At 40.2% G+C, this 12,780-nt stretch overlaps 1 protein-coding gene across 1 annotated transcript in view; it reads left to right on the top strand.

Annotated features, from left to right (window-relative positions):
* The window catches only part of SCN8A (sodium voltage-gated channel alpha subunit 8), a 190,193-nt gene that overhangs the window by 65,476 nt on the left and 111,937 nt on the right, over positions 1-12,780 (top strand). The window contains exon 2 of the mRNA XM_061127572.1: positions 4,629-4,958. Coding sequence (XP_060983555.1) covers positions 4,683-4,958 — 276 coding nt within the window. The 5' untranslated portion in view covers positions 4,629-4,682. The remainder of the gene's footprint in view (positions 1-4,628; positions 4,959-12,780) is intronic.

Raw genomic sequence — 12,780 nt, 5'->3', positions numbered from 1 at the left:
TGGTTGGAGTAACTGGAACCCTCTTATCTTGCTGGTTGAAGTGTCACTAAAGCTAAATAACCACATGCCCTCTTCTGAGCCCAGTATTCCACTCCTGCCTGTATGCTGGAAAGAGAGGAGCACATGTGGCCACCAAGAGGCATGCCCAGAAAAGCCCTGAGCAGCCTTTACTTATGATAGACTAAAACCATAAACAACCTAAATGTCTATCAGAGTAGAATGGATGATAAATTGTGCTGTATTCTTAGGTGGAATACTACAGAGCAATACAAAGAATGAACTCTGCTATATCACAATAAAGGTAAATTTCACAGAAACAGTGTTGAATGAAAGAAACCTGAGTTTGAAGAGTATACTATAGTCTACTAAAGTCAAACTAATCTATGATGATAGATGTCAGAATAGCTTCTGCTGGGCAGGAATGGTCACAGTGGTATTGATAGGGGAACACAGGAGAGCCATTTAGGGAGCTGGGAATAAATCTTCTGTATCTTGATCTGAGTGGTGGTTACATAGATATTATATTATTATGTGGTGTGCACATATTAATACACAATACACATGTTACAAAATAACCAATCTGTGCACTTAAGATTTGTACACTTTTTTTGTCCTACCTTAAAAAAAAAATAGCTAGAAAATTAAAACAAAAATGAGTCACCAGAGTAGGGAAGCAGTATAAAAGGATGTTTGAGAAGTATAAAGTTGTAGGTGAATATTTGAGGAGTATAAGTTTGTAGAAACCTTGAATGGCAGCGAAATGGCAGGCATTTGGATTCTGTTCTATAACTCGACTAGATTCAAGGGAGGGGAGTGACATAATGGAAGCAGAGTTTTAGGGAAACAGATCTTTGGAGATGTGCCTGGTGGACTGAGGACTGGTCCACAGGTGGGAAGCTATTGCAGTAGGACCTGAATTAGGTTGAAAATGGAAACTCTGAAGGAAGAGGACTTAGTGAGCCTGGTGACTAATTGGTCAAGGACAGCAAGGATGACGGGTCAAAGAGGACTGAGGTTCCACACTAGATGGCTGGAGAAATGATGGTCCAGTAACAGAATTAAGAAAGCCAGGTGCAGGAATCTGTTTTGGGAGTAAAAGGATGAGTGTTTTAAAATGCTTTAATTGTGAAGTGGTGACAGGCAGTTGTGGGGCTCAGAAGAGCAATCAGGGCTGGTGACAGAAATCTGAAAATCAGATTTCACTCAGAAATCTGAAAAGAGATTATTTTGAGTAGATGAGATCCCCAAAAGAAGGAGAGATGCAGAGAGATTGTAGAAAGCCAGGCCTTAGAGAAGAAAAATGTGGTAGAGGAAGAAGAGACTGCAATTATGGATAGAACCAGGGTATCAGAAGGGAACCAGGATCACGTAAGCCAAATGAAGGTGGTGGGTGTGTGTGTGTGTGAAGATGTAAAAGGAGAAGGTACAGAAGTAGGAGAGGAAAAGTAAAGATTGCGAATGTGATGGAGAGCAGGGATCATTGAGGGAACCTGGTCTTGGAGAAGGCAGGGGTAAACAAAGGCAAAGGCAGAGGACTTCTTGTAGGATGGCATTACCTGTGAAGAACCCAGGTGTGTGTGGTCAGGTCACAAGAATTTGTCAGCATCGCAGTGACTTCCTTTTGCAGTATTCCTTGCCCTCTAAGAGAAAGCGAGGATGACCCAGGGTTGAGAACGAGTGTGGCTATGGAAGCCAAGGAGTCCCAGGTATTGGACCAATTATGGGTTCCAGGCATAATCTTATTCTCTGTGAAAAGGATACAAAAGAAGTTTAAGATACCCCTCAAGCCCTCTGAGGATTTATATAGTTTAAGTGATTAATAACAGAGAGCCAAAACAAATGTAAATAGGATGTCTTGAATCCTGACTTTGTTGTTTTTCAGCTGTGTAGCTTTGGACAAGCTGTGTTAGGTCTCTGCCTCTTTTTCCTCATCTGTTAAATGGGGACAGTAATAATATCTACCTTAAGAGTTTTTTTCTGAAGCTTAAATGAGTTATTACAAGCAAGGTGCTTGGAACAATACCTGAACATAGCAAACATGTGATGAATGTTAGCTAAGATAATGACAAAGCTGTCGGAGTTCACACATGGAAAAAAATTAGTAAAGGCTGGAGCTGATGGGAAGGTTCTCTGGAGGAGTAAGGTTTTATTGGAGGCAATTCAGGGACTGATAAGAGGAAAGGAATTTTAGGTTTGGGGAAAACAGTAAAGTCTTAAATCAGTAGAACCATTGGCATTAGCCTGTGATTTGCTTAAACCAGATTATTCCTGTTGAGGAGTAGTGGGAGTCAGAGTAGGATCAGAAGATGGGCAACTGATACTTATCATAATAAAAGAATTATGAGTAGGAGGAGTCAGAGTTCTTTGTGATTTTTTTCCCCCCCTGGCCGTGTGACCTTGGGCAAGTTGTTTCATCTCTTTTGACCGCAAGTTTCCTAATTCTTGAAATGGTCTGGATATATAAAATTCCTCACAGCTCTAAAATCCCATGCCTCATACGTGAAATGATTTCTTTGACCCCGCCATCTGTGGGACAGCATTTTGTGTGTGTGCAGTGGGAGCGAACTTGTGGTTCTGGCCTCCCTGGTGCCAGTCTGTAGCCAAGTGAGCCGATCAGCCTGCATGGATACCATGGAAAATGTTGCCACCACCTCACCACTGTTGGAGAATTGGGGCTGTCTGCAGGTGTATTTGTAATATGAAAAGAGCCCTTGGGTATTCCCCTGCCAAATTATTTAGAGTTAACTCTACTGCTGTTCTCTTGAGGAGCCCCAAGTTTTATGGATACTTGCCTTGAAGAGGACCCTAAGGGCTAAGTGGGAGGAAGGGAACAGTCTTTGGCCTTTCAAGACAATGTCCAGGACGGTCTTTGTGGAGCTCACACGATGAGAGGGAGAAGCAGCACCTCCGCACCACTAGAGCTTTCACAGGGAGATTCACCTGCCTGTGGCCCTTGTAACACTGTAGCTTTGACATTAGGGAGCCCCTTGTTCCCAGATGTGTATTTCAGTAACCTAGGACCCTGTATAAACATACATGAAAATGGGCTTTTCAGATACCTTGCTCAGAAATCGTTGGCTCTAGTATGGCACTCCTTCAGGTTCTCTGTTGAGAAGGGAATTTGATTTGTGATTCAGTTCTCACTTCCTGCCCTTCTGGTGTGAGCCCTGCTCAGGGGCCTTTCTGCTGTCATTCACCCTGCAAGGCTGTTGCCTCAGAGGCAAGTGTCTTAAGATTCCGCCTCCACGTGCTTTCCTGCTGCTGAGTGGGAGGTACGTGGAGCAATGTCTGACCTCTCCTTGAAGAAAATTGCTTTGTGATTTTCTCTGGCATGACCTTTGTCATCAGCTTGGTCTGGGGTTTTATCCCAGACCGATTTTTACAAAACTTTGTGAATTGAAAAAGAACTTCAAACAAAAGAGCCAAAGCCCATGAAAGTGCTTTTATGCTATATGTTGTGCCTCCAAAGTTTTGAAGGGTTTAGTGTTTTCAGAAGGTGAAATGTGAAAAGAGTGACAGTTTGCCCTTGTGTGGTCCTTGGAAGAAAGATTATGTCTTTAGGGAGTAGAGTTCTAGGAGAGGAAGATGACTTGAGCATAGAAGATTTCCAGAGTGGATGTGCACCTCTGGGTAGTGTTAAATATCCTCATTCACTTAGAATAGACGTTCGTTGAGAGTATGGAATATATCTTCTTTTTTTTAATGTTGTCTATAAGAAAATCTCTTTTATGTTTTTTATTAAAGTGTAGTTGCTGTACAATATTATATAAGTTACAGGTATATAATTTTGTGATTCACAATTTTTAAAGGTTATATTCCATTTATAGTTATTATAAAATATTGGCTACATTCCCTGTGTTGTCCTTTATATCCTTGTAGCTTATTTTATACCTAATAGTTTGTACCTCTTAATCCCTGTATTACTGTCCCTCTCCTCCCCTTTCCTCATGGGTAACCATTAGTTTGGGCTTCCCCGGTGGCTCAGTGGTAAAGAATCCACTTGCTGATACAGGAGGCATGGGTTCAATCCATGGGTCGGGAAGATTCCCCGGAGAAGGAAATGACAACCCACTCCAATATTCTTGCCTGGGAAATCCCATGGACAGAGGTGCCTGGCAGGCTACATTCCATGGGGTCGCAAAAGAGTTGGACACGAATTAGCAACTAGACAACAAACCAATGATTTCTTCTCTATATCTTTGAGCCTGCTTCTTTTTTTTTTTTTTTTTTTATTCTCTAGTCTCTTGTCATTTTTAGATTCCACATATAGTGATAGCATATAGTCTTTGTATTTGTCTGACTTTTTTCACTTAAACATGGAGGGTATGGAATGTATCTTTGGAGCTGGTCCCTGATGGTGAGTTGTGTCTAAGTCATTAATAAAAGCTAGCAATTCCGAAGACAGCCGTGTTTTGATCTCCTTGGCTGCTCATTCCCCTGAGGGGGTGGTTATGAACATCGCCTTGTCCATTCGTGCCACAGATTTTCTGAAGAGAAAAATAACCATGTCATGGAAGAAACCACATGTTGTGAAGACTGTGAATAGAGGTTGAGCGTGAGATGGTTTGGTCTGGCCTCCTTTCAGAGTAGTGATTGATTAATGCTCTCTGTGTTGCTGTTTCTTCCAGAGCTGACCTGTCCTGGACGCAGCATAACGAACGAAGTTGCTGCAGGATGAGAAGATGGCAGCACGGCTGCTCGCACCACCAGGCCCTGACAGTTTCAAGCCTTTCACCCCTGAGTCACTGGCGAACATCGAGAGGCGCATTGCCGAGAGCAAGCTCAAGAAACCACCCAAGGCCGATGGCAGTCATCGGGAGGACGATGAGGACAGCAAGCCCAAGCCAAACAGTGACCTGGAGGCAGGGAAGAGTTTGCCTTTCATCTATGGGGACATCCCACAAGGCTTGGTCGCGGTTCCCCTGGAGGACTTTGACCCATACTATTTGACGCAGAAAGTGAGTTGGAGGAGAAGGAGCAGCAGCTGCAGATGCCCCTTTCCTAACAGGCTTAGGGGAGAGGGGGAGAAAGAGTTGTGTCTCTTTGCCCGAGTTTGGATAAGTAGTTAAACTTTTGTTTCCGTTCCGGTTTATGGGGGTTCTTTTTTGGTTTAATTGCTCCCAAGAGTCATTTGTGGGTCTTGGCACTTCTCAGTCTGTTAATAAGACTTCTGTTTTTGACTCCATGTCAAATCAGAAAAAGATTTATTTAAAAAAAGGGGGGGAAACAAAATTAAAAAAAGGGGGGATACATAAATGAAATGGGGACTGTTTGATATAGTGCAAGAAAAAAATGGCATAGTGAGAGATGGTACAGCCCTGTAGAATCTTGCTCACACACATATTCAGAATCCTGTCTTTAAATATAAAAATGATATTGTTATTGCAGCGACAGAGCCTATTGTTAATGTAATGGGGATGCATTTGTACTCTAACCTAGCCTCCTTTGTGACGTTAGATCATAACCACTGGGGACAGGAATAGAATAGAGTAAACCAAACTGGGCCAGTGAGAAGACCAAGGTCTTTGGCCTTGTTACACAGTTGTCTGAGTTTCGCCAGCACTGATTCTTAAATGAGAGTTAGTTCTGTTATTCCTCCTAGTAGGGAGTGTGAATGAAAGAAATACTAATCTTCATTTGGCCAAGAGTTACAAATTTCCCTAACATATTTGACCAAACTTTGGGTTTCTTTCTCATGATTATCTTTTGAAACTAAGCAACAAGTGAAGAAGCAAAGCCCCCAGTTAATCCAGTTGACAAGTAGTTAGCCATAAATGCTAAAGGCTGACATCAGATAGCATTTTAGAGATCCCTCATTTGACAGGTGTCATTTAAAGAATTAAAACCATAGGTGTTTCCAGAGAAGGGGGAAAGGACTTTGTGTAATTACATATTTACAAATATAAAGCTTAACTGCCTTTATTAACCAAACTGCCTTCTAAACTGACCTTAGCTAAAATTGCCTTTCAGTCTCAGTTTGGGAAGAAATTTCTGTTTCTTTGTCTTAACAGTGGGCCAGAAGTAAGACTTGAGGTGAACAGATCTCTTGATTAAGCTATAGTTGTGGAGGCATCTTAGTTCTGAGTGGCAAAAACAGTTGAGTAATTGTCTACACAAAATGGTCCTTCACCTGCGTACTTCTCTTGCAGCTCAGAACAGCTATCTACTGGGAACAAAGCTGAATCGGTAGCCTCTAACTTCTACTGGAAATTTAGAAAGTTTAAGGAACAAAACATCATATGATATAAAAAGTACTAGATTAGAAGAAATCCTTGCTCTTATCATAATTCATCATGTTTATTATTTATAGTTATCTTTTTAGTATGTGTGTTTCTTAAGCTGCCACAAATAGTTCATGGCGGGGTTGGGGGGGGGGGGTAGTAAATAAAGAAAAAATATTCTCAAAACTAGTTCATGACCTTTAGTAAGTCATTTCACCTCTCTGTGCCTAAATGTCTTGTCTAGAAACTGAGAAGTTGAACAAGACTTCTAAGGACTTTGTCAAGTGTCACGTTCTGGGGCTAAGTTTTCATAAACTGTCTTTGATTTCCTTGTTTACTTATTCCTCTTTTAAAATCTAAATTTTTAATCTGGGCCTTTGCTGAATAGGGGTAGGTGGGTGAGGAAGGAGACAAGGTTTAAATGTCTAGGTTAGTGAATAAGGAAACATGGAATCAAACTGTTTTTAGAAGAATATTTCATCGATTGTAAAATTTTGAAATATTTTAAGATATATTTCCCTCCTCTTTGCTGCTCTTGCATCCATAGTCTTAGTAGAACTTTTTCAGAAAATACTCTTATGGCAATAAAGTGAAAATGAAGTCGCTCAGTCATGTCCAACTCTTTGCGACCCCATGGACTATTGCTTACCAGACTCCTCTGACTGGGATTTTCCAGGCAAGAGTACTGGAATGGGTTGCTATTTCCTTCTCCAGGGGATCTTGCCAACCCAGGGATCGAACCTGGGTCTCGCGCATTGCAGGCAGACGCTTTACTGTCTGAGCCACCAGAGAAGCCTTATGGCAATAAACTGATAGGTAAAGCCCTTTGGACCCTGGCCTTTCAGGTGGCTAAAACCTCTTTGCTTTTATTTGAACTATTTGTTTTTCCAACTCAGATACAAATTAAATTTCGTTTTCTTAAAACTGACTAAAAATACAGAGAACGAGGTTCAGTGTCCGAACCTGGTTTTGCTTTGCCTGCCTTTCCCCCGGTTCCTGGCCTGTAGACAGCCTCTTTTCATTCCCAGTGCCTTAGACGTCAGTGGTGCTAACTTGCAAGTGAGGCCCCAAAGACAGTGGGTCTCTGGCCCTAATGGCTGCCCTTTTTTGGGTAGGCCAAATGTTAATGGCACTCCTGTAGGGGAGATAGGAAATCTGATTTCAGCCTTTGGCCTCACCACAGGGTAGATAGTTTATGGAAAGGATAACTTTAATTATATTTTTAAAATTCTTTAAAGAAAAAAAAAAACTGAAATATACCACCATGCAGAAAAATTCTTAAAATATAAGTGCCTTTATATATCTATCTATAAAATATAAATGCTTAGTTTAATGATTATTATAAAGCAAATAAACACCTATGACAAGAGAGAGCATTAGTAGCCCTTCAGAGCTATTAATTTTATTTTTAAATAAGGACTTTTTCAGTTGATTAAAGAAATAGGCTTGTTCAAATTCACTTGCATATCTTCACCAGCATTATTAATACTTCTTACTAAATAGGCCTTTCACGGGGCCAAATTAGCAAGGTCTCCCCTACAAGGAAGCAGACTGGGAATCAACCCACAAACCAAAACATCCTGAGAGGAGAAATGACTTTTAAGAGGACATTCCTTTCTGTTTGTTTCTCAAGGGCTGCCTTAAGTAATTCTTGCAAAGTGAAATCTCTTTTCTTTGCTTAATGCTACCAGTGGATTTCTTAATTTTTTCTTTTTGGTTCTCATTTTCTACCTCGTTGATCATTTTTGGGACTTATGGAAACTGGTTTCTCGTTTCCTTCTCTCTTTATTTTAGAGGATGAAAGAAAACTAGTTCCCTACTAGTGAAGTTCTGGTTGCATCCCTTTGTAGACTTTACAGTGTCCAGGGACACAGGGCCATAAAATATGTGTATCCCATTTTCAAGATACTGTTGTACAAGCTGGTACTGGTGTGAGCTGTCGTGAATTGCTTGGGGCCCTGAACAGTGGTGTTCATTTAACATTTCACCTGACTTCCCCAGATGGTCCTCCACAATCCAGATCATCCTTTCTTTGAATTGTCTCAGACCTCCCAGTGCTACAACATGTTCTTCACCTCTTGGTACTTTGGATGTCTCCATTCTTTGACTTTCTTGTTTTTCAAGTGTTACCTACAAATAATTGAATTTAAAGGACATTTAAACTTTTAAATGTATTTAATATTAAAAATAGGTAGTATAATATAGGTAATCCAGTGGTTAAGACTCCATGTTTCCACTGCAGGGGGTGCGGGTTTGATCCTTGGCTGGGGACCTGAGATCCTACAAGCTGTGTGGTGTAGCCAAAAAATAAAAAAAAAAATAGGTAATATATTTCCATGGTTAAAAATTCAGTAAAGAAGACCTCAGTAAAAAGTGTCCCCTTTATACCTGTTTCTCATCTGTGCATGTCCTGCCTCCCTGAACAGCCATGTTAGTATCTTCCAGAGTTTCTTTACACAGTATGGTGGTGGTGGTTTAGTCACTAAATCGTGTCCGACTAAATCGTGTCCTATGGACTGTATGTAGCCTGCTAGGCTCCTCTGTCCGTGGGATTCTCCAGGCAAGAATCCTGGAATGGGTAGCCATTACCTTCTCCAGGGGATCTTCCTGACCCAGGAATTGAACCCAGGTCTCCTGCATTGCAGGCAGATTCTTTACCAACTGAGCTATGAGGGAAGCTATTTATACAGTATATGTACAAGCAAAAAGAAACAAGTAATTTTAGAAACTTGAACTGACCTGAATGCCTTTGTTCTTGGTTTTCTTTCTGTTATTTTTTAAAGTCAATTAAAGTCTTAATTTTGTTATTTGTTTTCCCTTCTTTCATACTGTGGAATCTTAAGTTTTATCAGGGTAAATTTTCAGTTCATTTCTCCCCTTCCACACTTTCTTTAGTGAATCAAACCAAGGACTTTTTCTCTGTTGCTCAGAGTCTTTCTGTCTTCACTACAAACTATACTCTCCAATTCTTAATAATAACTTGTTGAATTTGTAAAAATTATTTATTTTCTGTATAGTGAGTGGTTAAATGACTCTTGATTTTTTTGTTTTATGAAGTACTGTGCAAAGTTAAAAAGAATGGGCCATGTTTGCTTATAGCAGTTTGTTGAATTTTAAATGGCCATGTATATTTCTAAGAGCTGTCTTAAATTGGCAGCAAGAAAATCTATGGATTAAATTGAAAGAAGGCCTTCAGAGTTGGCTTCTACTCTTTCTCCTGTTCCTTAAAACCAGTGACTGTTACATGTATCCTTTTTGTTCAGTGGATATGCCCTCTTGTAAGAAAGTCCTATAAACAAAAATCCAAATTATAGGATTGATTATGTGCTTTTAAATAGGGCACATTAAATTGTGCATTATTAATATTAATTATTAAATTAAATATTGCATTAAAAATTACATATAGTTTCCCAAAGTTCAGTTTACCGTCAAGTTTTCATGTCTGTCTTTTCCTGCAAATTGGAGTCAACCTAGAATCATAGAAAATTAGAATATGGTGGCCTTAGACATCATCTAGTTCAGCCTTCTTATTTTATAAGTTTAATAATGTAAAATAACTTTGTCAAAAGCCAATGCCTCCTGTCAGTTTGTTACAGCATGTTTCTAGTTTTCCACTTTTCTAATTTTTTATTAATTGACCTTCTGTCTCAGTTTGTTCAGTTCTTCTGAAACTAGGCATGCAAATATGGAGATGGGGGAAAAAAAACAAAACCTGCTTTTTCATTCACATCCCTGATAATTCCTGTGGTGTAATAACCCTTCTTAGCATGGGTCCTAAGAAATGCCATGCTTCTCGGGGAAAGGAAGGTCTTTGTTTTAGCTCCAGTATTTTACCTTCTCAAGTGAAGGAGCTCTAAATAGTCTGGTAGCCCTGGACAGTTTGTTCGAGAGACTTGGGCTCAGTATCAGTACTGCTACCACTGTTCAGCTGTACCTGTAATTTAGAGGGAATTTATTTAACCGGAGCTTCCCTGATGGCTCAGACCACAAAGAATCTGCCTGCAATGCAGGAGATCCAGGTTCAGTCCCTGGGTCAGGAAGATCGCCTGGAGAAGGGACTGGCTACCCACTACTGTATTCTTGCCTGGAGAAATCCCTGGAGAGAGGAGCCTGGCAGGCTACAGTCCGTAGAGTCAGACACGACTGAGCAACTAACACACGACACTTTTACTTAACCTACGTCTTCACAGTTTTTTACTTTTAAAGGAAATTATCTTTCCTTTCAATTATCAATCCCCCAACTTACCAGCAGAATGATACAGTGAAAAGAGTACCTACTGGAAACATAAAAACCTTCATTTTAGTTCTACCTTTGCCCCTTGTCTGCCCTTGGTCAAATCACTTAAATTCTCTGGGCTTCAATTTCCTTATCTATAGTATCTGCAAGGCAAGGGTTGGGCTTATATCTAGTTGTATTTTACATGTATGCCTATCACATATGTTTTAGCTGTGGCAAGCTATTCTGTTTCCCTAGTGTCCCCCTGCCTTCTCTTCATTTCCTCCTCTTGGAATATACTCTGTCCTTTAACTTCACCTGGTGACACTCCCGATTCATACAGGCCTAGCCCTGAGGCCTCTTCTTCTTTATAGCCTAACTTGATTCTTTACATTGGAACTGATTTCTCCTCCTGAATTTCTTTAACACATTAAGATCTCAGCCCTACCTTTGATAAGAAATAGTTTTTAGGTTTAACCTCCAATGCTTTGGCCACCAGATGCAAAGAGCCAACTCACTGAAAAAGACCCTGATGCTAGGAAAGATTGAGGGCAGGAGGTGAAAGGGATAACAGAGGATGAGATGGTTGGATGGTATCACTGACTCAATGGACGTGAGTTTGAGCAAACTCTGGGAGATAGTGAAGGACAGGGAAGCCTGGTGTGCTGTAGTCCATGGAGTCTCAAAGAGTCAGACATGACTGAGTGACTGAACAACAACCGGTTAGGTATGGCAGGGCCCCCTGTTCCCAGCAGTGTTGGCAATTTTCTCCTTACCTCACTGGTATTAGTGCCATCAGCTTCCTTAAATGAAGAACTGCTAAGGCTGTCTCACACACCCAGACCCATGAGCTCCTGGCAGAAAATCCTTGCTGAATCTAGTTTCACACACTTTCAAGAGGTGTGCAGAGAAGAGACAGTTAAAGGAGGGTATGTTCATTAGGTGTGATTTGAAATATTGCTAATACAGTATTACATTGCCTGTTTTTGCATAATAAGCCTAGATGCTGCTTTCTGTTTTAAATAAAAATTAGATGTTTTAAAACTTTGTTTTAAAAAACTATTTTTGCAACAATATAAAAAAAAAAAACAAAATGTTTCCATTGTTTTATTCACCAAATCAAATTGAGTCAAGTCCTGTGAGCCAGTGGCTGGAAGATCTTTATAAGGGTGATGGGTTAATAACATTCATATACAGGATTCTTTTCTATTCCCTGAGTATCATTATCTAGATGGAAAGGAACTTAACCATTCTTAAATTACATCCCTCTTTTATAGCTTTAGTGATAGGCCAGAAGTTGGGAAACCTTGTTCCTAAGCCCATTTCCACCTGATTCTGGAGAATCTCCGGCCTGTCACTTAACCATTCAGCGTCTCAGCCTCCCTAATCTGGAAAATTAAAATTATGCTAATAACTAAGCTCCCAGGTATCCTACAGTGCTGTTGCGAAGAATATTTCTTGCCTACCCAATACGAAACAAAACAGCCTATTGTACCAGCCTGCTTCATTTTTCTCCATTATACACCTAGCTTATGATATATTTGTTTGTTTGTTCATGCTCTTGCATGCTCATTAGCCAGAGCAGTGTGTCCATGCCCCGTAGTAAGTGTTCAGCCCATATCTGTTAAATGAATGAGTTAGTCTTATGAGATAATGCATATGAAAACACAATGTACTTTTCTAAGTGCTTTGAACATGAAAGGGTACATCATGGGTTTTTTTTTCCCCAAATGAAAAGTTTTCCCATCTACCAAGCTAAATGGAACTCTCTGGGGGAAAAGACTGATTACCAGTGTATCTTTCCTTCAGGGGCTGAGCAAGTAGATCAGGAAATAGGTTTCCTGATATTTTAGAGATTTTGAAGGGCTAAACTGCTGTTAAGTGCCACCAGTCTGATCTCTCCTCTTGTAGAGCCTTAGAATTAGGAGCGATGTCATCAAAAGACCATTGGGTGATAGCCTCTACCTAGCGCTCTTCTTGATTTATTGGTCTCAAGTCTTTATTATACAAAGGATGTGATTTCCTGAATATTCTAAGTTGTTCTGTCATGTCTTCTTTTATTGTTTTGCTGTTTTCTTGGCTGTGGGAGTTGTGTTACCCTCCCAGTATTAACTGACTATAACAGAAATGAGAGAAGCTGACATGGAATATATATATTAGTTTGGGTTGTCTCATATAAAATATGATCTGTTTATTCAATCAGTACTTCTTGAGTACTTCCTCTGTGTGAGGCCCTGGAGGTATTGGGTTCGCTTGTGGGAAATAAAGATTAATAAAGTCAGTTTTTTACCCTTATGTAGCTTATAACATAATAGTGTGTAGTGTGATATTACTTTTGATAGG

Source organism: Dama dama, chromosome 3 (genome assembly GCF_033118175.1).
Source record: "Dama dama isolate Ldn47 chromosome 3, ASM3311817v1, whole genome shotgun sequence".
NCBI classification, from domain to species: Eukaryota; Metazoa; Chordata; class Mammalia; order Artiodactyla; family Cervidae; genus Dama; species Dama dama.
This window is presented reverse-complemented; position numbering and strand designations above follow the sequence as displayed.